The 22,345-nt window shown below is 37.5% G+C and overlaps 1 protein-coding gene across 4 annotated transcripts in view; it reads right to left on the bottom strand.

Moving 5' to 3' along the window:
• Positions 1-22,236, bottom strand: part of LOC128031445 (intersectin-2) — a 33,524-nt gene extending 11,288 nt beyond the window's left edge. The window contains exons 1-23 of one of the 4 annotated variants that reach the window (XM_052619711.1): positions 22,046-22,236; positions 15,124-15,199; positions 11,231-11,323; positions 10,981-11,044; positions 10,694-10,860; positions 9,801-10,007; positions 9,325-9,421; positions 9,082-9,215; positions 8,233-8,296; positions 7,789-7,926; positions 7,538-7,641; positions 6,971-7,233; positions 6,672-6,821; positions 6,377-6,517; positions 6,125-6,212; positions 5,853-5,992; positions 4,386-4,522; positions 3,557-4,302; positions 3,332-3,456; positions 1,319-1,476; positions 816-906; positions 527-723; positions 128-171 (exon numbers count right to left, since the gene is read on the bottom strand). In XM_052619711.1, the coding sequence (XP_052475671.1) occupies positions 128-171; positions 527-723; positions 816-906; positions 1,319-1,476; positions 3,332-3,456; positions 3,557-4,302; positions 4,386-4,522; positions 5,853-5,992; positions 6,125-6,212; positions 6,377-6,517; positions 6,672-6,821; positions 6,971-7,233; positions 7,538-7,641; positions 7,789-7,926; positions 8,233-8,296; positions 9,082-9,215; positions 9,325-9,421; positions 9,801-10,007; positions 10,694-10,860; positions 10,981-11,044; positions 11,231-11,323; positions 15,124-15,130 (3,355 nt within the window). In that variant the 5' untranslated portion in view covers positions 15,131-15,199; positions 22,046-22,236. The remainder of the gene's footprint in view (positions 1-127; positions 172-526; positions 724-815; positions 907-1,318; positions 1,477-3,331; positions 3,457-3,556; positions 4,303-4,385; positions 4,523-5,852; positions 5,993-6,124; positions 6,213-6,376; positions 6,518-6,671; positions 6,822-6,970; positions 7,234-7,537; positions 7,642-7,788; positions 7,927-8,232; positions 8,297-9,081; positions 9,216-9,324; positions 9,422-9,800; positions 10,008-10,693; positions 10,861-10,980; positions 11,045-11,230; positions 11,324-15,123; positions 15,200-22,045) is intronic. The other 3 variants (XM_052619712.1, XM_052619713.1, XM_052619714.1) reach the window with 3 other exon arrangements.
• Between the last annotated feature and the right edge of the window lie 109 nt (positions 22,237-22,345).

Here is a 22,345-nt window from a genome sequence, read left to right as displayed (position 1 = left end):
ACATGATGTTCAAATGCAGTATTGCATAAAATATATATTTTCTTGCTGTAAGAGAAAAATCACAAACTGCTTCAGAGTCTCACAATTGCAAAGTTTCCTGGTGGACAAACTCAGTTTTTTTTCTTACCTTCATAGTTGGATACATCTGCTGTATCAGATCCTTCAGTGGAACTATGGGGGAAAAAAATGTAACTTTAAACAAGCACCAAATTAGATGATTAAAGTGTTTCAGGACAAAGCTGTTAAATGCCAAAATAACAACAACAACCTCAAAACACAGAAAGTAAAGCAACACTACATTAGAATTAGTCTCTTTAAAAGGAACATCTGCACCGCTGTACACCAGTGAGTTTTAGTATGCAAAGAAACACTTGGTTAAGTTTGAAAATACCATTTCATATTAACACTTTTCACAGACAAAGTACATGTAACACTCACAGCTACACACTCTATCCATTTTGTTCACAATCACTTTGGCATTGTTATTACTGATATTTAACCAATTCAGCACAGTGTGTGTATTTACTCTGCTTGTGCATCAGTGGCGCTCAGCACTGTAACATAGGTTTTGGGGAACCACCCCTGAACCCCACTGAGCTCTCCAAGCCACCAGTTCTCCTGCTGCTCCAGAACTGTGATCACATCATCTTTGGAGAAGTTGAGATGGTTATCGGTCTTTGCAGTCCATGAGCACAGAGCTTGAGCTTGCACATTCCCCACCACCTGAAACCATGCAGCAAATGTCATTGCATTTTATCACGAGGAAGTTGTAGCTTACATAAACACTGTCGTTATTCTCAAAGGATCCTGCATACCTGACCATGGTTGGAAGAGGCGGAGCCTGTGGCATGAGTGGGGGTGAAAGCAGAGTTCAGCCGTGATCCACTCGCCCCGTCACTCGGTTTGCTGGTGAAGAAGGGGTTTTAGAATATTCTACATGTTCTACCATCATGCTCAAGTTTTGAAATGAAACAGTGCATCTTTATGAACGCTTTCACACAAAGTACTTTTATTAATAGATTTTTTTTTCTATTTGTTTCAGAGAATAACGAAAACATTGCATTAGACTTCATGTGAAAAATCGTTTCATAATATTTTATACTTAAGGACTTGATGTGAACGTGTACTCAAAATGCATTTTTTCTTGTTTCATATGAAAGACATGCGGTTTGTAGCTGTGAATGTTTTCTGTGATGGCTCGGCACCCACATGCACTTTGTCTGTTAGTGCAAATAGGGGAAAGTGTGTACAAATGATTGTGCAAGAGATGTAAATGAAGCATTTGAACAGTATGAGGTCGTCAGATTGGAGATCACACCTGACAGAGATGGAGACCTGTGGCTTTAGGGCTTGTTTGGCCACGAGTGGAGCCTCAGATTTGGCCTGCTTCTCCACATAGCTCTCAGGGAACCAGCCCATCTTCCCCTGCCGACTGCCGTACAGCCAGCCCTGCTCTCGCTCTATGCTCTCATCCACCTAAACAAACAGAAATCCAGCTGAGTAAACTCTAAACCTGAACCCTATGCTATTCAATCACAATCACTTTAAACAGAGAGAGAAAAAAAAAGGATTATGAAATTACAAATGAAACATTTTTACAGATTTATAATTTTGAAAGACACTTATGGACAACAAGCTATATCAAAAATAATAATGCAATGTAATATTGTTTATTTATTAATTAATTAATTAATTGTATATAAAGGGTTGATTTTCTTCAAAATATAATAAAGGAAAGGCATGATCTAGCACCTTACATTTTGTCCTTTAGATTTTGGAGTGAACAAATAAAGCCATGGTATGGTGTACATTTTAGGACATCCTCATACCTCAGTCATATGACGAAAGGCATCATGACTCAGACTAAAATGCTCCAGCCATTGGATTAAATGGCATCACGGCTCAGACTGTAAGGTTTCAGGTCTCAGGTCTTGTGTGCGTGCACTTGGATGGATTAAATGCAGAGCACCAATTCAGAGTATGGGTTACCATGCTTGTCAAATGTCACGACTTTCACTTTTGTGCTATTAGGCATCGGGCAAAACAGACTCATCAAGCGAAATGTATTCAGATGGATTCAAGTTTAGCGTTGCCCTGCCTCAATGTGACGTCACATGCTCTACCTGTCTCAATCTATATTTCTTCTGATCTGCGTGCATAAGACTTTAGAATTCTGTACATTTGTATTATTTGCAAATTTTATTAGCACGTTTAGGAAAGTTTGCTAAAAAAAACATGTAACTTTGTTAACTTGTATGTTGCCAAACTATAGTGAAGCTAAAGAGATTTTTGGGTCTATTACACTGCATTGTTATAAGCACAGGGCAACTTTGTGTACAGAGGTTACTAGAGAAACAGCTAGCTGTTCCGCGTCTAATGTCAGATCATTCAGCCGGTTGCAATTTTTCTGCTGACTAATGTCAAACAGGATGTTGAGTCCTGTATAGAACATAACCAGTGAAACATGATAAAAACTGTAAGAAAATATATCAGATACTGCTTGACTTCAGTCTCTCTCTCTCTCTAATGCTCGAATGACATTTACATAAAGTACATTGTCAGAGGATTACATATAAATATATAAAATATATGCCAATAAATTATATACAAAACACACACACACACACAGACACAGACACACACACACAATCATTTTATTGTGGAGCGGGAGATTAAGAAAAAGACAATTTAAGGATGATGTTATGATGGTATAAAAGCAAACCGAATAAAAAAAAAATGCCTTAATCTACTTTATAGTAGAAAAGAAGTTGTAATTCTAATCGAAAGCCAAACTGTCACAGTTTCTCCATGTTTAAAAGCAGCAGTCCCTAGTAATCGATTGTATAAATTGCTATATAAATATGCTTAAACGTGATGTGCCTTTACTGGAGTGCCGCTTGCAGAGCTAGTGTCACTATGATGATCAGATGTTTTCATAACTGCCTCTTTCCGCTGTCATTTTGTTGTGTTTATTTTGTAATCAAGAGGAAAGCTCACAGCACATAATTACATATTCTTCTAATCTCCGCTCTCTGCAGCGTGCACAGTGCTGGGATGTTCGCTTACTGTAGCACTGGTCCCATATTTTGAACTACTTTTTACCCCTAAACAGGAAAAGCTGTGAATTTTATCAGGGTTTTGAGTCCGTTTCGCCCGATGACTAATTGTATGAGACCTGACACCTGACATTATTTTTTCGTGACAACTGAATCCTTTCAGTCTTGAGGTACGATGCCTTTTTGTCACATGACCGATAGACTGAGGATGTCCTAAAATGTACACTGTATCCCGGACCACTGGGGGGTTTTGTGAGATTTGCTCTCAAACTGACCTCAATCAGGTCATCGCTTTCAAAGGAAAGCTCCTCATCGTTTCTGGCAGTGAAGGGGTAGAGGGCTTTAAACGTCGTCAGTGCTGCTGATCTCCTGTGCTGTGTGCCAAGAGGATGTCTGCTGCCTGAAACCACAAGGATAATTTCATTAACTCCAATCAACTCAGAGATAACCGAACTAGCCATGAGAGTTGATTATTAAACTCACAGTACACTTTTCCTTACCTTTCCTCTCCTCCAGGCCACGCAGAAGAGCAGCAACAATGTCTGATTTAACAGTGTTCTTCTTGTTCTGTTCATTGTCTCCCAGTCTTGTGGCTGCAGCCTCTTCCTCCTGCTGTTTCTTCTTCCTCTCCTCATCCTGTTTCCTCTGCTCCTCCTCCCGACGCCTCCTGTCCTCCTCTTCCTGCCTCTTCCGGTCCTCCTCTTTTCTTTTTCTCTCCTCTGCATCTCTCTTGGCAGCGTCTTGTGCACGTTGTCTCCTCCTCTCCTCCTCCTCACGCTCCTTTCTTCTTTCCTCTTCCCGTCTCTCCTCCTCTTTCCTCCTCCGCTCCTCCTCTGCTCTTCTGCGCTCCTCCTCCAATCTTAACTCCTCCTGCCGCCTCCTTTCCTCCTCCAGTTTTTTCCGTTCTTCCTCCAGTTTTCTCCTCTCCTCCTCCAGTTTCCTCCTTTCCTCATCTCGCCGCCTGCGGTCCTCTTCCTCCTCCTGCCTCCTTTTCTCCTCGAGTCTGCGTCGCTCTTGTTCTCTCCTTTCCTCCTCCTCCTCCCTGCGCCTCCTCTCCTCCTCCTCCTCCCGGGCTTTGTGCTCTCGCTCAGCTTGTTCTCTAGCGGCCTGCAAACGAGCTTGTCTCTCCTTCTCCTCCTCCTCACGAAGTTTGGCTTCTCTCTCCTCCTGTATTTTCCTCTGTTTCTCCTCCTCTTCACGCCGCAGTTTCTCCTGCCACTGCCGCTCCTTCTCCAGTTTGATGCGTCTTTATAGGGAAAGAAGTTTTGCTTGTGAAATCCTGAATACTTCCATGTACGTGTGAGTATACTATAGGAAAAAGATACTTACGTCTGCTCTTCCTCTTCTCTCCTCTTCTTTTCCAGTTCCTCCTGCTTGCGTTTCTTTAGCTCTCGGATTTTTTCTTCCTTAATAGTGCGTAGTTTTTCCAAAGCAGACTGTTGTGTCCTCTGGCTCTCTCGGAGATCCTAATTAACAAACCACAAGATTATGGCACACTAAACTCAATTGTACTCCATTGTAGCAAAGACCCAAAACAACGTTAAGATTAAACTGAAATCAATAATTTACCCAATTTACTTTCTTAACACTGATACCTGACTTTTTAGTTTATCTTTTAACCAAGACAAAGTTTTCTTCTGAAGTGAAAATGTCATTAAGACCATAAGGTATTTTTTATTTCTTACAAAACTTTCACACATCTGACTACATTCTGATATGTAATGCATAATTTGTTACATTCCAAATCAATTTTAAACTAGTTTAACATCCATTTTCAATCAGAAGTACATCGCAATAAAAGGATTCATGTTGACTTGAAAGCCAGATGCACTCTAAAGCAGTGCTGTTATATTGAACTAAAACTTAATTTCAGCTAATTGCCAAAGAAACTTCTAATTTTCATTTAGTAAAAAAAAAAAAAAAAAAACTGAAACATACAATTTTACAAACTACATGAAAATTACAAAATAAAAAATTATATATTATATATTATATATATATATATATATATATATATATATATATATATATATATATATATATATATATATATAAAGAAACTATAAAATTAAAACTTAAAATTAAACCCTGGTTCAAAATATTAATAAAAACTATATAGCAGTATCACAATGATGCTAAAATGATGCTCCAAACGGACACTTTTTTTAAATAAATAAATAAATAAATAATTGATAAATTGTGAATAAATTGTTTCACCCAGAAATTAGTCACATTATGGAAGTAAAACGCTTTGTGAATGATTTTTTATTTTATTTTATTTTTTGTCTTCAATCCATCCCTGATGATATGTACAGTAAAGATCCTTGGGTAACAATCTAAAGGTGAAGCTGCCACAGTGAGAGTGAGCAGGAAAAGGGAAAAAAGAGACCTTCAAAAGGAAGAAGAGATTGCTGAGGCAACTCAGTAAAGAGAGCAGGCCTTTAAGCATGCAGTCATCCATTTCCTCAAACTGCAGCGAAAGCCAGGGAGAGACAGACAAGTAGACAGACAGACAGAAAAGCTCTACAGCTAGTGATAGAGACACAGGGACAAAAGCATAAGGGGTTATTCGCATTAGAGTCATCAGGAAGAGTCTATATGCTGTTAGCACTCATCGGTTAAGAAAGATTTGCTAAATATCTGGGGAATTAAATATTTTCACATCACTCAAATTAAAGTGTCAATTAGCACCTTGTAAGGTGTAACTAGTTTAGCTAAACATATGGATCAGTTTGTGCTGTTCTGAATGGATTGCATGCATGAATTAGTCAGGGCTGAGTGATATTAAAGGCTTACCTGGATTTCTTTCTTATACTGATCCATATCTGCCAATTTAACTGCAGTCTCCTTCTCCAAAGCATTAAGCTGTTCTTTAAGCTTTCGACAAGTAAGATCCTTCTCTTCCACATTACTCCGTAAAGTTTTCACTGTCGCAGCTGCATCAAGAAAAAAAGAAAGTTAAACTACATAAAAATTGGTGGTGCTCTCTTAATAACAGAGAACAAGATTTATTGTTATAATTTTACGATTCAACATCGGGGGGGCATAATTGGCCAAATGCGTCTTACTAGGGAGGTTGTTCAGATTGAGGTTGCGTAGTCTGTCATTGAGTTTTTGCTGTTCTATGGTCGACTGTCCCAACTTGCTCTTAAATTCCTGCAAAAATCACATACAGTCATGATTACTATTATGCTCTTGTGAGGCAATCTAAAATGTAGTTTAAATATATATTTCAGTATAAATTAATAAATAGATTTCATTTAAATGCTTGTAGACACATTCATAATTCATGTGTGCTTTTACAGATGCAGCAGTCAGACCTCTAACTGTTTCTGCAGAGAGTGGATTTCTGTGATGCAGCAGTCTCTTTTGTGGTTGATCATTTCCAGCTCATTTTTATGGATTCTCTTTTTGCCTTCAGCATCTCGGAGCTTGTCAGTTATTTGTTTCTGCTTGTTGCCCTAAAAAAAGAGATCTGTTTTTTCAAGCATTCTGGCGGTTTAAAAAAGTAATAATTGTACTGAAATGTGTGGTTAAATTGAAAGTGCTTGGTTTCACACATAATGTGTCTGGATGAAATGTGAACGTTGATAGCATAATGTCCTGTAGCCTCACCACAGCCTCTAGCTCCATCTCCAGACTCTTCTTCTTGGCTCGGAGCTTGATGATCTCCTCCTGCTCTTCACTCTTCTGATTTAGGAGCTCCTGCTTTCTCCTCCTCTCCCACTCAAGCTGCCGCTGGCGCTCCAGCTCCTTCTTGGCTGCCTGTACGGAAAATCATAGCAGTATTCAGTCAAAAAAAAATTATGTTTTTATTTATATAGATTATTTTCCTTTTATACCTATACAAACCTTTTGGGAAATGTAATATTTTGGTCAGAATCTGAAACGTTATCACATGGTCATCCTCTCACCTCCTTCCTCTCCAGCTCTTTAAGTCTCTCCTCCTCTCTTTGTCGCTCCAGCTCTCTCTGTCGCTCCAGCCTGAGCTCTTCCTCCCTCTTCCTCTTCAGCTCCAGCTCTCGTGCCTCCCTCTCTCTTCTCTCCTGCTCCTCTCGGGCCTTCTGTGCCCTCCTCTCCTCTTCCCTGCGCTGCTGCTCCAGAAGTGCCTGTCGCCGCTTCTCCAGCTCAGCATTTCCCATCTCCATATTTTTCTTGAACTTATCTTCAAAAGTCCCTAGACACACAGAGCACACATATACATTATTACAATGAACTGGGATGTTCAAACAGCTATTATATTTGATAAATATTAAATATATAAAAATGATATAAATAGAAATTATTTATACCAATTTTTTTTTTTTATGTCTTTCACAAATCAAATAGCATTACACAATCGGTGAGCCTAAAGAGAATACATCTGTTTCAATTATTTGATACCTGGTGTAAAAGCAGGAAAGGTTTTTTTTTTTTTTGGTAAAAGAAGCAAGTCATAGATATTTGTATTATGTAATAATGGGTGTGGTGTAAAGCCATACAATTGTTCCTTGGTTTCTGCGGAGGCTCAGACTCATAGAGGTCCTCAGCCAGGCCTGCATAGATCGAGCCAGTGGTTCCATTCACAGACTCACCAAGCTTCCCCCTGTAGGTTTATATTTATGGAGAAAAAACATTGACAAATCAATTCAGATAATAATTTGAAACATATTTTTACATTCATGACCAATGTTTTATATATGATTAAGTTTTCAGTCAATTGGAGATTAGGTTACAAACTAGTCAGCGGTACCTTAGTGATGGGGGCACCAGCTCTGAAGGGAGTGCCATAGGCAGCGGCTGGCCCATTTTAGCCATGTCTACCAGATGCATGGCAAGAATAAACTCATCAGCCTTCAGTTTACCATCCTTATCCACATCAGCAAGATTCCTGACCAAAAAAAAAAGGCATTTTGTAGCTAAATATTGATAAAACCTGAAATGTGTTAACTTTTTTTTTAAATAGAAAATGTCATATACAACGGGGGTGCAAAAAAAGAGAGATATGCACAATAAAAGCATTTTCAAAAGCAGTCTTTTGAACCCACCTTTACAGGTCTCATAAAATTAGGCTTGTCATAAATTAGCAATGAAGTGCATGAAGCTACTCTTGTGCAATGAAATCTTCCCCCGAGTTAGATTTTTATAACGAAAAAAAAAAAGCTTTATGCAAGTACTGGGGAGAGCAAACACCTACCAGATGGCAGCTAGCTGAGTCTGAGAAAGCATTGTTGTAGCCATTATATTTCTCACTTGAGGACCTGCAGAAAAAAAAAATAATAATAATAATAATTACATTATATGGATGCCATTTACCATCTTCAGAGAAAAGGATTTTTCCAAGATAAAAACATTTAAGGGAGAAAAATGCTTATTTGCTGTGATTTATATCACTGGTATGACTTTTTGTATTGTGTTTTTTTTTTTTTTTACAACCAGCTTGTAAATAATAGTTGCTGTACTAAAGTAACTGGTCTGAGAAGAGCTGGATGATATTCCTAAAGTCAATGGTGGAATCCTACCAAAACCTTCAATGCATAATGACATCTAGAAACTCTTCTAACACAGATAAATCAGTGCCCCCTTTTCAACTTCTATGCAACAATATAGCTTGCCTATGACATGTAGGCAGAGGGCTTTCACTTAATGCCATACAATTGTGAAATAAACCTCACAAAGTCATGTTTTACCAACTTCCTCATTTCTGAAAGTCTCTAGTACGGATGTCTTTGTCATGAGAGATGTAAGTGATAGAGACAACTGCTTTGCAGATGAGACATATGGGTGTGGATAGCCATCTTACTGCACTACTCACCTTCAGATGAAGTCTCTAAACTCCATATTAACCATACAATCATGAGATTAGCACAGTAATCACAATCACATTTTAAAAGTTTTGTCCCCAGGCATCATTAAGAGAAGCTATAGCATGTTGGTGTTAGCTGAACTATCCATTTGCCATTATTTGCACACTAGTAAGACAACCTACCATTTTTTTAAACCGATTTCCGGTTTCATTCTTTGAAAATCATATTTAACAAAGTACCTGTTAGATAACCCATCATTTGCTTGTCCAGGCTGTTAAACTGCTGCCTATATTTGAGTCGTGATGCCTGTGGGATGGCCCAATCAGAAAGGCCGCCCTTTGGAGAGTTGCTGGTCAGTGATGTGGAGGAGGAGCTGTAGACATAAGTACACAAGTCACTTTGCGTGTAGATGGTACTCAACATGTCCTCAACAAGAGGATTAATTATGTACTAAAATAGGTCCGTGTGTGGAAGTTCCTGACCTGCTCGAGCCCAGGTCCAACAAAGATGGATTCATGTTCATTGGAGTGGCAGAGAAGCCCAGTGGAGAAGAGGAAAATGAATTTGACAACTGGAGATCTATGGGGGAAAAAAAACACATCAAACACATCTTGAAAGAAATGTGTAGTCAATAGCACGCAATGGCAGAGACAAGCCAGAGTGTACAAGCCATTCACGAAGGAACACATCATGCATGAGAATATAAGCCACAAAGTCATCATTTTTAGAGGGTTAAGGCATAAAGAGTTGCTTGTTAAATCAACATATTATACTTATAGACTGAGCTAGCCTTGACACAGAGAGACCGAAGCAGAGAAAATGCTGACTGCAGTAAGAACAAAAGAGATCGGTGTCATTTCACCGTTAGCACACCGTTTCTGTCATAATCTCAAAAAACAAATGGCATAATTTTACTAGATTCAGGCTTCACTGGCATGTGGACATTAGTGTCTCTTACTGGAAGTGAGAGGGATGGGGGTAGGCTGTAGAATGGCAATAGGTCCATTAGGCAGGGCTGGAGTGCTGATGGTGGGCATCACTGACATTGACAGCCCTGTGCCCATCATGGGAGTCATGCCCGGCATGGGGCTCATGGTGGTCATTGGTATAGGGGTCAGAATGGGCATGTTCGGCATCATGGATACATTTGGCATAGCTCCCATTCCTGCAAATTCAAACGGACAATAAGAGAACATTCACTAGATAAATTACTTGAGAGGTTTTCCAACCATTCCTTTTTATAGCAAGTCCTAATTAGTTTGACACTAGCTACATTTATTTTTTTACAAATATCAAAAACCAAAGCTACATCTTAAAGCTGACAAGCTGAGGACACATTTCTCTTGTACACTTCAAAGGTTGTGGTTACAGCCATCTGTTCTACATTACTTCAACTCCACTGTATCTTTTGGCCATCAAGCAGTGCACCTGCTGTCATACGAGGGACTTTCAAGAGAATTGAGGTTTTCCTAGCAAGTGGGGAAGTGACACTTACAGTATTTTGCACTTTTGCAGCATTGGCTACAACATTAAACTGCCATTGTACCTTTAAAGCTTAAATGACCTCTACATAACTGACCTCCATACAATATTGGCCAGATTGCTGAACACTGAATACTGGAGCGGCATTCATGTGTGACTGCGACCGGTCATGGTAACAAAAGATAAAATTTGTCCTGTTCTACATTGTGGTACATAGTAAGGATAACAATTAGATTAACATAAAAAATCTGTTGTTACAACAGTATACTGTGTAGCAATTCACATTTTTGTGGCAGTGCAATGCTGTTATAATCCCAATGGCCTCTCAGATCATTGTTTGGCTGGTTATAGTCTAGTTTGGCAGCGTACCGAGAGGTGTTGCTGGCATGGTTGGAACTGGCACAGGTGGCTGCTTCATGATGATGGGCAGAGCTGTAGGAAGATTCTGTCCCTGCAGTTTCATCTTGATCAGCTTCATGGCTATAGAAAACTCCAGCCGGTCCATCCTACCATCTTTATTCATATCAGCCAGGGCCCTGCCATACGCAAACAAACAGACAAGCAATCAGGTCAAGACTTCACCAGTAATTCATTTTCTTTCCTTTTATTTTTTTTATGATTTCTTTTTTAGATTGTACATGGTCAGGATTTCTTACCAGATCTCAGCTAGCACAGACTGGGGAAGCCCTGACTGAATGAAGAAGTTCCGTGCCTTCTCCCCTATAATTATATAAAAATAAAATATTTTGGTAAATGTTTTCATACGTAGTAGATAAAATATTAATTAATTTGTTTGTATATACAATTAATTAGAATAAATTAATCTTGAATTAAAATGTTAATATAAATAATAATATTAATGTTTTTAACATTAAGAAATTTTAACAAAGGCTCCCCATTACATACCTGTAACGTAGCCCTGTACTGGCGAGAGGGAGTCAAACTTCTGATCATGTTTGTCCCTCTCCTCTGGGGTTATAGCCCAAATACTCCGACCACCTTAAAAAGCAAAGTAGACAAAAGAATGAGGGATGAAGTAGAGAGAAATAGGGAAAATAATTAAACTACTAATTATGCAGACCGGTTCAATACTCTAGTATCAGCAGGTACATTTATTTTGCATAGTGCAGAGCTTTTGCATAGTCAGGCTGTTTGAATGATATATGTGGCACATTACTTCTGTCTTTCGGTGCAAGCATACAATGTAAAGGGCAAAAAAAAAAAAAAAAAGGAAAATGTCACAATATATCACATTACAATTCACATCAACTAGGTCTGACTTTATAAAACCCAAACTGGATTGGAAATAGAGATGCACCATTTGCAATTTTCTTTGGAAGTGTACCCTACCAATAGATTTGTGTGAATTCCAATTTTCTTTCTAATAACTATAATTGACACCACATACAAAAAAAAAAAATCTATGCAAATTTCTATGTGAAAAGTATTTATATAATAAAATAAATTGTTAAACATTACAATTCCCCCAATCTGGACTAAGCTACAGATTTTCTCAAAATAAAGTGCTCTGTGACTGGAAAGAGGAAGAAATGGTTAACTTAAATAGAGTTTCTGTATGTAACAAAACAGATGTAATTTCCCATTGTGTTTATAAATTGTAATTTTTTCCCCCTAACCTTATTAAAATGTGTCATTTTTCACATCAAATGCTTACTTTGTTTCAATTAATTCAGTTAGAATAATAGGAAACTGTAGAATTGTTACAATTCAAATTAAATTAGTATTAACAAACTCTATCATTCCACTGCGGAGAAAACAGAAGCTGCATCTGAAGTGGCATTAGATGTATTTACACAGATAGTTGGATGAAGCCGAGGTGCCATAAATGCATTTACACTGAAAAAAAATCAAATGTATAAATAATTTTATAAGTTTAATGTTTTACATAATTTAAAATGCTGAAAAATGCAATGATACTTTTAAAGAGCCACACAGATGGGAAATCAAAAATTACTTGTATTACAGTGTATGATATAGCTGTCCATCAGTGTAAACAATGTGCAAAGTAATTAAACCAAAAAGTACACGATTTATAAAGTTATTGGCTTCTAAAGTAAGGAGTCGACTCTGAATCGCTAAAACAAGTCATTATAGATTTCAAATCTTTTGCCCATCTCTATGTACGTCACTAGGAACACTTTGCATAATAATCTCCTGACCTCAGAACACAGTATGCTACCGAAATGTGGGGTTTAAGGAAACTGAATCTTTTGAACAGCTTCGCGCGAACCGTTTGGGGATCTCTGAGAATTGAGGTAATTTTTAAATGATATTTTGACAAAATGATAATGTTTTTTAACCTTGGATGGATTTAAACCTATTGTACAGGACTTATAAACAGTGATAGGAAGCTTAGAGTTTTCATCTTACTGGCTCTTTAAATATGACTAAACCACCATTAGGTGGCGGCAAATGTCTTTTTTAAGAGCGAGTCATTTATTCATTCATTCAACCGATTCATTCAAACGGCAACCTTTTTCCTACCAGGGTTTACTGCGCATGCAAACATCAATAATGCATCATTTTTCTCACGCTGAGCAATGATTATTACTAAGGTTTGGGTGTGGGGTAGGTATAGTCATTATTAAAACACATTGTAATAGGTAGAAAAAAAATATTTATTTTTGGTTTCCGGCCATAGCTGTATCCTTTCAAGCAACAACCCTGCATAACACATAAAAACTGCATACTTTAAGGGTAGGTTTAACGTTGGTATAGGGGTAGACTTTAATAAACTATATTTTGACATGTAGAACCTTGTCGAACATTACTACCTACTGTGTTAATGAGAGACAGCTAAATCCGACACGGTAGCAAAAATCGACATAACATCAGTGGCGCTGGCAATAAAAGAATCGGCTCCGAATCAGCAAGATGTGTGAAAAATCATCCGATTCCGATCACTGGCCGTTTAATCTAATCTAATCTAATCCCATTTCTAATTGGAACAAGATTTAAGATGAAAATGTTTACATTTTAAAAATACTAATTATAACTTTGGTCAGACTGATATGTAACTTTTAAAGTACATATAAATGCACTTAGTCTCACGTTGATATTTATTGGAATTAGAGAGTTAAAGCTGCGGTAGGGAACTTTTGACGCTCTAGCGTTTAATAAACAGAGCTGCTTGCGTCTTGCGGAAGAACTTCGTAGCCGGAACTACTTCTCTCTGTTTATGTCTATGAAGAATCACAAAGGTACTGGGTTACTCCGCCGCGGTATCCCAGAAGCAATCTAAAATACTCAGAATATAAACACTTATTATAGGTGCACCCTAGTGATTCAGGACAAGCTAAAAACACGGTTTGGAAAATGGATTCATGGTGTACTCGCTTATTATATACATTTTTCTACATTTTGAACACAAACAAAGTTACGGACCGCAGCTCTGATTGGTTATTTTTTACCGGGAGCGATGGAGTTTCTGCAAATGGCAATAGGATCACTGGGAGGAGCCAGAGGAGCTTGATTTTTTCACAGATGATCTGTCTCATATTCTACTGTCAGGACATAATGACAGGTTTAATAAATATGTAAAAAATATTTTTTTACAAAAGTTCCCTACAGCACCTTTAAGTCAGCTTAAAGAAGCAGTAGACATAATATATTTCTGAGTTTAAAGCTTAAATATACTTATTTAAATCTATTAATTTATAGTATTAAAATGTCATTCTGTGCAAATTTCTGTAACAAGTCACATATTAACTTATTAACATATTAACACACACACATACATACATACATACATACATACATACATACACACACAGTGGGTACAGAAAGTATTCAGACCCCCTTAAATTTTTCACTCTTTGTTATATTGCAGCCATTTGCTAAAGTCATTTAAGTTCATTTTTTTCCTCAGTGTACACACAGCACCCCATATTGACAGAAAAACACAGAATTGTTGACATTTTTGCACATTTATCAAAAACTGAAAAACTGAAATATCATATGGTCCTAAGTATTTAGACCCTTTGATCATTATATATATATATATATATATATATATATATATATATATCTCAAGTTAATAGTGAACTGTCATTTAAATGACAAAATGAAGAGGAAATGGCATAATTTCAAGAGCCAAGTTCAAAAGTTGGCAAGTTTTACTGCCATTTGAAAATCACAATTTGATTAGCTGAGTATAACATATCCACTCAATCACATAATACAAGCAGAATTTTTTTTTCTACCAGTCACTAAGATATATTTGACTTTAAAAATGCTTATTCAAAACAGGTATAACAGCACCCATTTGGTACTGAAATTGTCTAGATATCCTAACGTATTAAATTTCATTAATTCATTTAATTTTATTAAAAACAACCATCCTCCAATGGAACAGAACTTTTAAAACTAAACTTTCAATAAACAACATCTCTTGAAACATTTACGGGGGGCCCGATCCTACTATTCAGATGTATAGTTATTGAGAAAAACTGAGAAAGTCTTCAAAATGTATATTTTAACAAACAAGTCAGATATCAAATAAACCGCATCAATAAGCAGTGACGTGTCAGTGTGACGAGCAGAAATTAAAGTACACTGTCAGAGCTACTGGTGTGTGTGCAATGCATGCTGCAGTGTGAGAGAGGAGCATAGCACCTGCAAACACACAGCAAATATGAACGAGACCTGATAAATAAGAAAGACTCATGTTTTAGTGCATTTATGAGGCTAAAGGTCCTTTGTGAACACACACACAAATCCTGTTGGCAGGGACACGTGGGTAAACACACACACATAGAAATATAAAGCAGAGCTCTTACCATTCATAGCTGCAGGTGGCGGGGATATGAGGAGAGTGGTCCTGATCTCCTCGTCTCAGCTGGCTAGCTCAGTCATCTGCACCTCACACACAGAGAGAGAGAGAGAGAGAGAGAGAGAGAGAGAGAGAGAGAGAAAGAGAGAGAAGAAATGACCACCCATTAATAATGCAGGCAGAGGAGTGCAGGGCTGTTGCTATCTCCATCCTGCACTCTCAGAGTGAAAGAGAGAGAAGAGGATGCGTAAAGGAGAGGAAGGATGAGAGGGAGGAGATGAGAGCTCTAAACTCCCCATACAAATGTTTTCAACAGAATATTCTAGTGCAAAATCTAAATAAACAATGACACCGTTATGACACCGTTTATGACGGATTACAACAGTATGCTCCTCCTAATAACATCAGAAACTGATTTCAAAGCAATCCATGCGTCATCATTATTTGGGAAGAATTAACCCCCTATAAAGTCTGACATATGTAAAAAGACTCTAAATTTATGAGATAAGCTCTACATGGACCACCCCATGAAGACAGAATTTGAATTCCACTTTACAAGTTTCCATATTTGCATGTTTTAGATTTCAAATCTTTATTTCTATCAAGTTAAAAAATTTAAATATTATTGTATTAGACTAATCTTTATGGTCAGAACATGACGAACAATTCACATTTTTGTTAAGTCATAAACTAAATAAATGTCAGTATAGAAAAAAAGTATTTCTAAGTATCTTCATACTCTAATGAGAGATATTGTTTTAAATTATGAAGCAGGTTTGTATTCCTGACTTTAATGACAGGTATCGTCAACAAAGTTTGTAGTGCAAGCTGCACAATTTAAAAAAAAAACCTATTTGTTTATTTGTTAGAACAGTGAAGGGCTGTATCTTTGTGTCTGTATATTCCCGAGAAACACATCTGAGCAGTCAGGGGGCTGGTAGACGTGATGTAGCCTAATAATACAATACTGTCCACAGACTAGTCAACTAGTCATTCAGACCACCCACACTTATGAAAATGTGTAGTTTCATACACCGCTATTAAGCAGTCGGCCTGGCTAATATATAGACCTACCACTATTCATGACACTCATTTAACAGACATGTTTTACTGTAAGTCACAGCTGTCAGATCTTCAAAACCTGTTACGCGATACGCATAGCAGTATATACACTTTTTAAAATATGTGAGAGTTTCTGACATGAGGTTATGTGTGGCAGTATCGTGGTAGAGCTGTGGGAGCAGGTCTTTAGAGGAACAGAATGTAGTCAAGCAGGACAAGCTTCCAGAAAAATGCTCGGATAGGGCATACTTGTCATGATTGTCATATCACTCCATTTTCTCTCATTCTCTCCCCATCTAAACACACTGGCAGTGCTCGCTGTGGTTTTCTTTTACTCTGAGAGTGACGGACAGAGAGTGATTTGCAAATGTTTGGTATGATGCAAGGAAATGATACATAGCCTTTTGATAATTTAAAGAAATTGCTTATGCTCATCAAGTATGACCAAAAATACAGGCGGGTCATCTGGGAAAGCACAGCTTCTCCAACACTTTGAGGTGAAAATGAGGACAATGTAATGTTATTAAAATTCACAATTCATTTCAGTTCATGTCTCAGAATGTGTATGTGGCGAGTGGGGCGGGGCCGAGAGGCGTGGGAACGAGGAGTGAGGCCAGGTGTAGTGATTGGAGATGAGCTACACCTGCGCCCCACCGCCAGTAATGAGTCCCACGTAGGAGATGGAAGGATATAAAACTGGAGCGACTATAGTGAAGGACGAGAGAGGACCAGGCCTGGGACATTATTTTATGTGTTTGGCTTTTATTTGTGCGCGTCAGTCGCCGTGAGGGGCTGACGCGCCGTTTTGTTTATTTTGAATATTAAAGTGTTTTGATTGTCCACCGGTTCCCGCCTCCTTCTTCCCGATGTATATGGAGATTTGAATATCGTTACAGTGTTTTTCTGGTTTATTATTTCACAGTTCTAATACCTTAACGTGAAAGCACTGTTTTTCTATCGTGTATGTGCCGAATCTGCTGATGTAATTACAACCGCTAAATGATACAGAAGGGGAGTTGAGCTCTTGTGCTGCTGTTGGTAAAAATGAGCCAATCACCATCGAATGTTCACTTACAGCTCCGAGGAGTGTTGAATAGTCATGGGCCGGTATGAGATTTTGACGGTATGATAACCTGGAGCAAAAATATCACAGTTTTACGGTATTGTTGTTACAGCTCTGAAATGTGTTATTTTTAAGGAAAACTTGATACAATATATTTTGTTTTTGACCAAAATACAGAACATAAGAAACAGTAGAACTAGTTTGTTTCTTTGATTTGTTTCCTAAAAATAAACAAATTAAAGACTGAGATCTTTATTTAACCTAAATCTGTAATTAGTTATTTAATTTTAGTTATATAACTCATATACATATAATTTATATAATTTAGTTTTATAATAATAATCATCCACATAATTTGATTGAATAATAACCCATTTTGAACAAAAACAGAATGCTCTGACAAGTTTTGTGAAATTATACCATGTTAACTTTTGAGAAGACAGTCAGCTACCCTCAGAAACACATTCATATAAACCCCCCAAATCAATATTGATGATTTTCTTTCAATAGTTAGTGCCTGCTACAGTATTTTTCTCTGTGTGTCAGTTTTCAGCGTCTCTGGCCTGTGTTAACAGGCATTAATAGACTTCATCACATAAATGACAAATGTGGCCACTTGAGTGACAGGTGGATTGCCGCTGCTGTCACTGCCGTCGAGCTAGTTGGGCGTGGCTTCAGCAACCAGATCCCGCCTTTTTTCAGGCACGAGAGTTCTGCCCTTAATTATGCAGAACTTTAAGGCTTAATATAATATAAATGGAACAGTTGTCATGAAGGGCAAAAATATCTATATAGACCAAAATACATTTTTGCACTGATAATGTAATGTACCAGTAACATATGAGTAGTGATATTGAATATTTAATCACCGACAGATTTACCAAGCTGTCTTTCAAACAGTATATATACAAATTAAAAATAAAAGGAGCTAGAACACGACTAAGCTGGATGTAGGTTACAGCGGTCATCTTAATTAAATAGCACAACAGGAAGCTCTCTTTTAACACAGACTTTTAAGAAGGGATGGATGTTTGCTTCAAGTGATAAGACAGGTAAGTGAAGTTATATTATCTTGCTGTATGTGTCATTCTCTTTAATGAGAATATTACTACAGTTAAGTTAGAAACTTAATGCTAACTGAATCTATAGAGTCAAAGGGAAATCACTCAAAACTGCTGTGTTCCTGAGAGCTTCGAGAGACCAATGGTATTTCATTGTGGCTTGGCTTTGCATGTTATTTGCACCTGGGTCAAATTTTGCATCGCTTGATCCATAGCAAATTTGAGCAATTTAATATGGAAACAAAGCATTTATTGCCAATATATTATAATTTCCTTGTCAACGACCAATTTAAGTAACAGGTACTGTATGAATTGTTTGGAAATACTGAAGCACAGACAAAGCACAATGTAATCATGTCATTCTGCCTTCACTCACTGCTGATGGCGTATATGATGTGAGAGCTGCAAAGATAAAGTGTGTGAGGTCATAGCTGGACCACAACCTCCCGCCTCCACCCTGTGTGTGATTTAACACCCACAAAAGGAACGTAGGAAGTGGATAGAAATTATAAACGAAACAGGATGTCTAAAGGTCACAAACAATGTTGTACAAATACTCAGGACCCACAGCCTTGTGGTTGGAGAAGCCACATTAAAACAAACAAACGCCGTCAGACCCTTGTCACTGAAATCTCAGTTCTCGTTAAATGAAAGCATTGTTTGTAGAAGAGGGTGGAGAGCTTTGATCATGAAAAGAAAGTAAACCAAAAAACATCCCTGGCAATATTACCAGAGATGCTGATGGGGCATATGCTCCATGGTCATATTGTCGGCCTGTGAAATTGCAGATACACAATATTATCTCGCTAATTTATTTAAGTATTTACTTACATTCATAGCTGGAGAATAAACTAACTCCAGGGTCAGGCTAAAATAAGTTTAATGTAAGTGTAACCTATTAACTACACATTATATCTTTTTAGCCATGTCATAATGTTTAATGTTTCTGAATTTGTATTAAACAATTTAACAAAAAGTTACTAATTATATTGCTTAGGTTTCCTCAGTTATACAGTAGCTACAGAAAACGAGCAAGGACAATTTACATCAAAAAACATCATCACTGACTTCAATCTAGAGTGAGTTTAAAAACCCTCCAAATATAATCAGTGAGGCAGTCTACACTGTATAATAGAGATGTTCCGATACCCTTTTTCTCTTCCCGATAACAATTCCGATACCTGGGCTCAGAGTATCGGCCGATACAGAGTACTGATCCGATACCTGGGTGTGTATCTGTATATAGAGCTGTATATACTACTAGCCCTGTGTAAATTGCTAGAATTATTTTATGGTGTGCTTCAGCCTGATCCCTTAATAAACCATGAACAAATACATGGTTAACTACTGTATTCATTACAGTATTTTTATTATCTGACATGAATTTGACAGTATTATTTATCTTCTTCAGCGAAAAAGAACTTCAAATGCAGCCAAAAATCTAACACCGCAAACTAAAAAATATAACTGTATAAAAAACTGCAACAAATAAGTCTAGGAATATAAAAAATTATATATTAATCAGATAATCTCTTTACAACAAAACAAGTAAAAAACAAGCAACCGTCTAGGCATAATTATTATTATTAATAGAGACGTATTATTATTACTACATAGAGACATAGCTAAATCAATTGTAGGCTACAACAGTAGCTTAATATATTGTCAATTTACTCATGTTAAACCAAACATTTAAATGGGCTGCCATGAAGATCTTTGAGCGTCTGTGTTTATGATATGACATTTTCTCAAATGAAACGGTAAATTATCATGAAGTGACGGTATATGCGTTCGTGTCCTCATATAGTGACACACGGCAGAGACTACAGAACAGCGAGCTCCCGCGCATCTGCGCCTGTCACCCACAGAGATGTACAATTTGCAGTAGTAATATTTAAATAATATTTTGCAGTTTAATATTCATAGACACTAGTATATATTCGGCTACTGTCTGAAGCCCTGCACTTTGACTAACACGGAAGCAACTGAACGCAGCTGCGGGTACCGAATATACTCGGGAGCCGGTAACTACCGGTACTACAGAGACATACTGCTAACCACTGATCTATAATATAGAAGAGGCTTCACTGTTTGTTGGCAGTTTAGAACGCAATGAGCAATCCAGTCATATATAGATCAGTGCTGCTAACGCATCTTCATTCCTTCTTCGCTGCTCTAAACAGGGGTTGCTTGTGGCAACACAGCACAACTTCCTGTATTTGCAATGCATTCTGAGCAGCAAAGAAGAACCGTGCAGCGTTTAGACAAAGCTAGCGGTCATAACTAGGTCTTGTTTAAGAAAATGGTATCGGATCGGTATATGGGTTCATGTACTCGCCGATGCCAGAATTTGTTGTGGTATCGGAGATATTTCCGATACTAGTCTAATCTGGTACAGTTGTTTTACTTGACCAGCAAACATTTTTCTGGCTGTACGAAGTTTTCATTTTAATTTACATATATATATATATTTCATATATTTCAGTTATCAAAAAGATCACTGTTTTAGAAACACATTTTATGTGCCAGAATAAAAAAAAAAAAATGTTTTGTTTTCATTAACGGTTCAAATGTCATACAATGCAAACTTCTGAAGCTATCAACAATATTAGATGTCACCGTTTCAACAAATCTTCATCTATGCTAGTGAGCTAGATACCTTTAGCTTATTGTTACAGTCTACAATCAGTAGTATATAATGTTCAGTACAGCACCAAAGATAAGCATGAACAATACCCATGATGCATAAGATCTTGAACAACTATCTATGTTGCACAATCCATTTCTAACATGCCATATGAATTGGCAGTTTGTTACATAAGCACACATTATGTGGTCAATGGAGTGCGTAACGCATGTGACCATTCACCTGAGAATAGAGGACAAATGGCATTATGGTTTAATAAATCAATCTCATTCACTGACCCAGAGTCTGCAAGGACTTCCTTAAAGACTGAAAAGGAATCAACTACATTTCCATTAAATCTAAAAGAGCCTTCATTCGAAAGCACAACTTTTACAATATTAGGGAGTAGAGTTACAGCATGTTATTAAACCATTTTTTTTCTTAGAAAGGCCTCAAACTGATCAATATGTTTTATATAACAAAAAAAAAAGAGGGCAAACCAATAGGAAACCAGTGAAAAGATCATGGGCCCTGATGGCCAAAAATGCTGACTATGTAGGTGCAAGGCATTACATTTTGAAACACAGCCATCATAATCATCATCATCATCATCTATTAAATTATGTTAGGGCAATTATTCATTCACGTATGAATCTCTGTAGCATTATAAAAACTAATACAAAAGCGAATAAATCTCACATTAACGTGACATTGAACACTTACTTAGGGCGCTTCATATCTGAGGGTGAAAGGCAGACAGACGAGTTTGCTACCCGTCTGGCAGGTTTGTGTGAAGAAAGTATGTTTGAAAGCACTTTGAATCGGGTCTTTAACATTAAATGACACAAATGGCTCACAATGAGTTCTAATATTTGTAATATGAAGCTCTGGTGGACATTAAAGAGTCTGAAACTGGACACTTTTTCCAACTCATCACACAACTACTACTAAAAAAAAAAAAAAAAAAAACACCAGAAAATGTTCGACATTAAATGTAGCATAAACAGCATGTACATGATAAGTTCTGTAACTATGTTCGAACTAACTATAAAGTGTAATTAAAGCATATAACATTAAAATGAGCAGACATTTGAGCAGTATCACAGGAGGTACTCACATTACACCACAGCATTATTGACTTTGCGAAATCTCCTGGGAGGAAAACATATCCTTTTCCATTGTCGTCTGAATTAACGTGATGACAGTCGGCTTTCGGGGTTTCTTTAAAGATTTCTGCAGTGTTTTATTGAGAATCTTTGACAACCTGTTGCTGTACGGCGCTGTCAGACAAACAACATGGCTGACGACGGACGTGCGTGAGCCTTTAAGAGGTGATGGGAGGGGCTGATGGGAGTGTGTTTCAGTGCAGTGCTGCTGCCCCCTCACTATCTACACTGTATCACACTCAATCTATGCG

The sequence above is a fragment of the Carassius gibelio genome, chromosome A17 (genome assembly GCF_023724105.1).
Source record: "Carassius gibelio isolate Cgi1373 ecotype wild population from Czech Republic chromosome A17, carGib1.2-hapl.c, whole genome shotgun sequence".
NCBI lineage: Eukaryota > Metazoa > Chordata > Actinopteri > Cypriniformes > Cyprinidae > Carassius > Carassius gibelio.
Note: the sequence above shows the minus strand (reverse complement) of the source record. Positions and strands in the feature narration are given on the sequence as shown.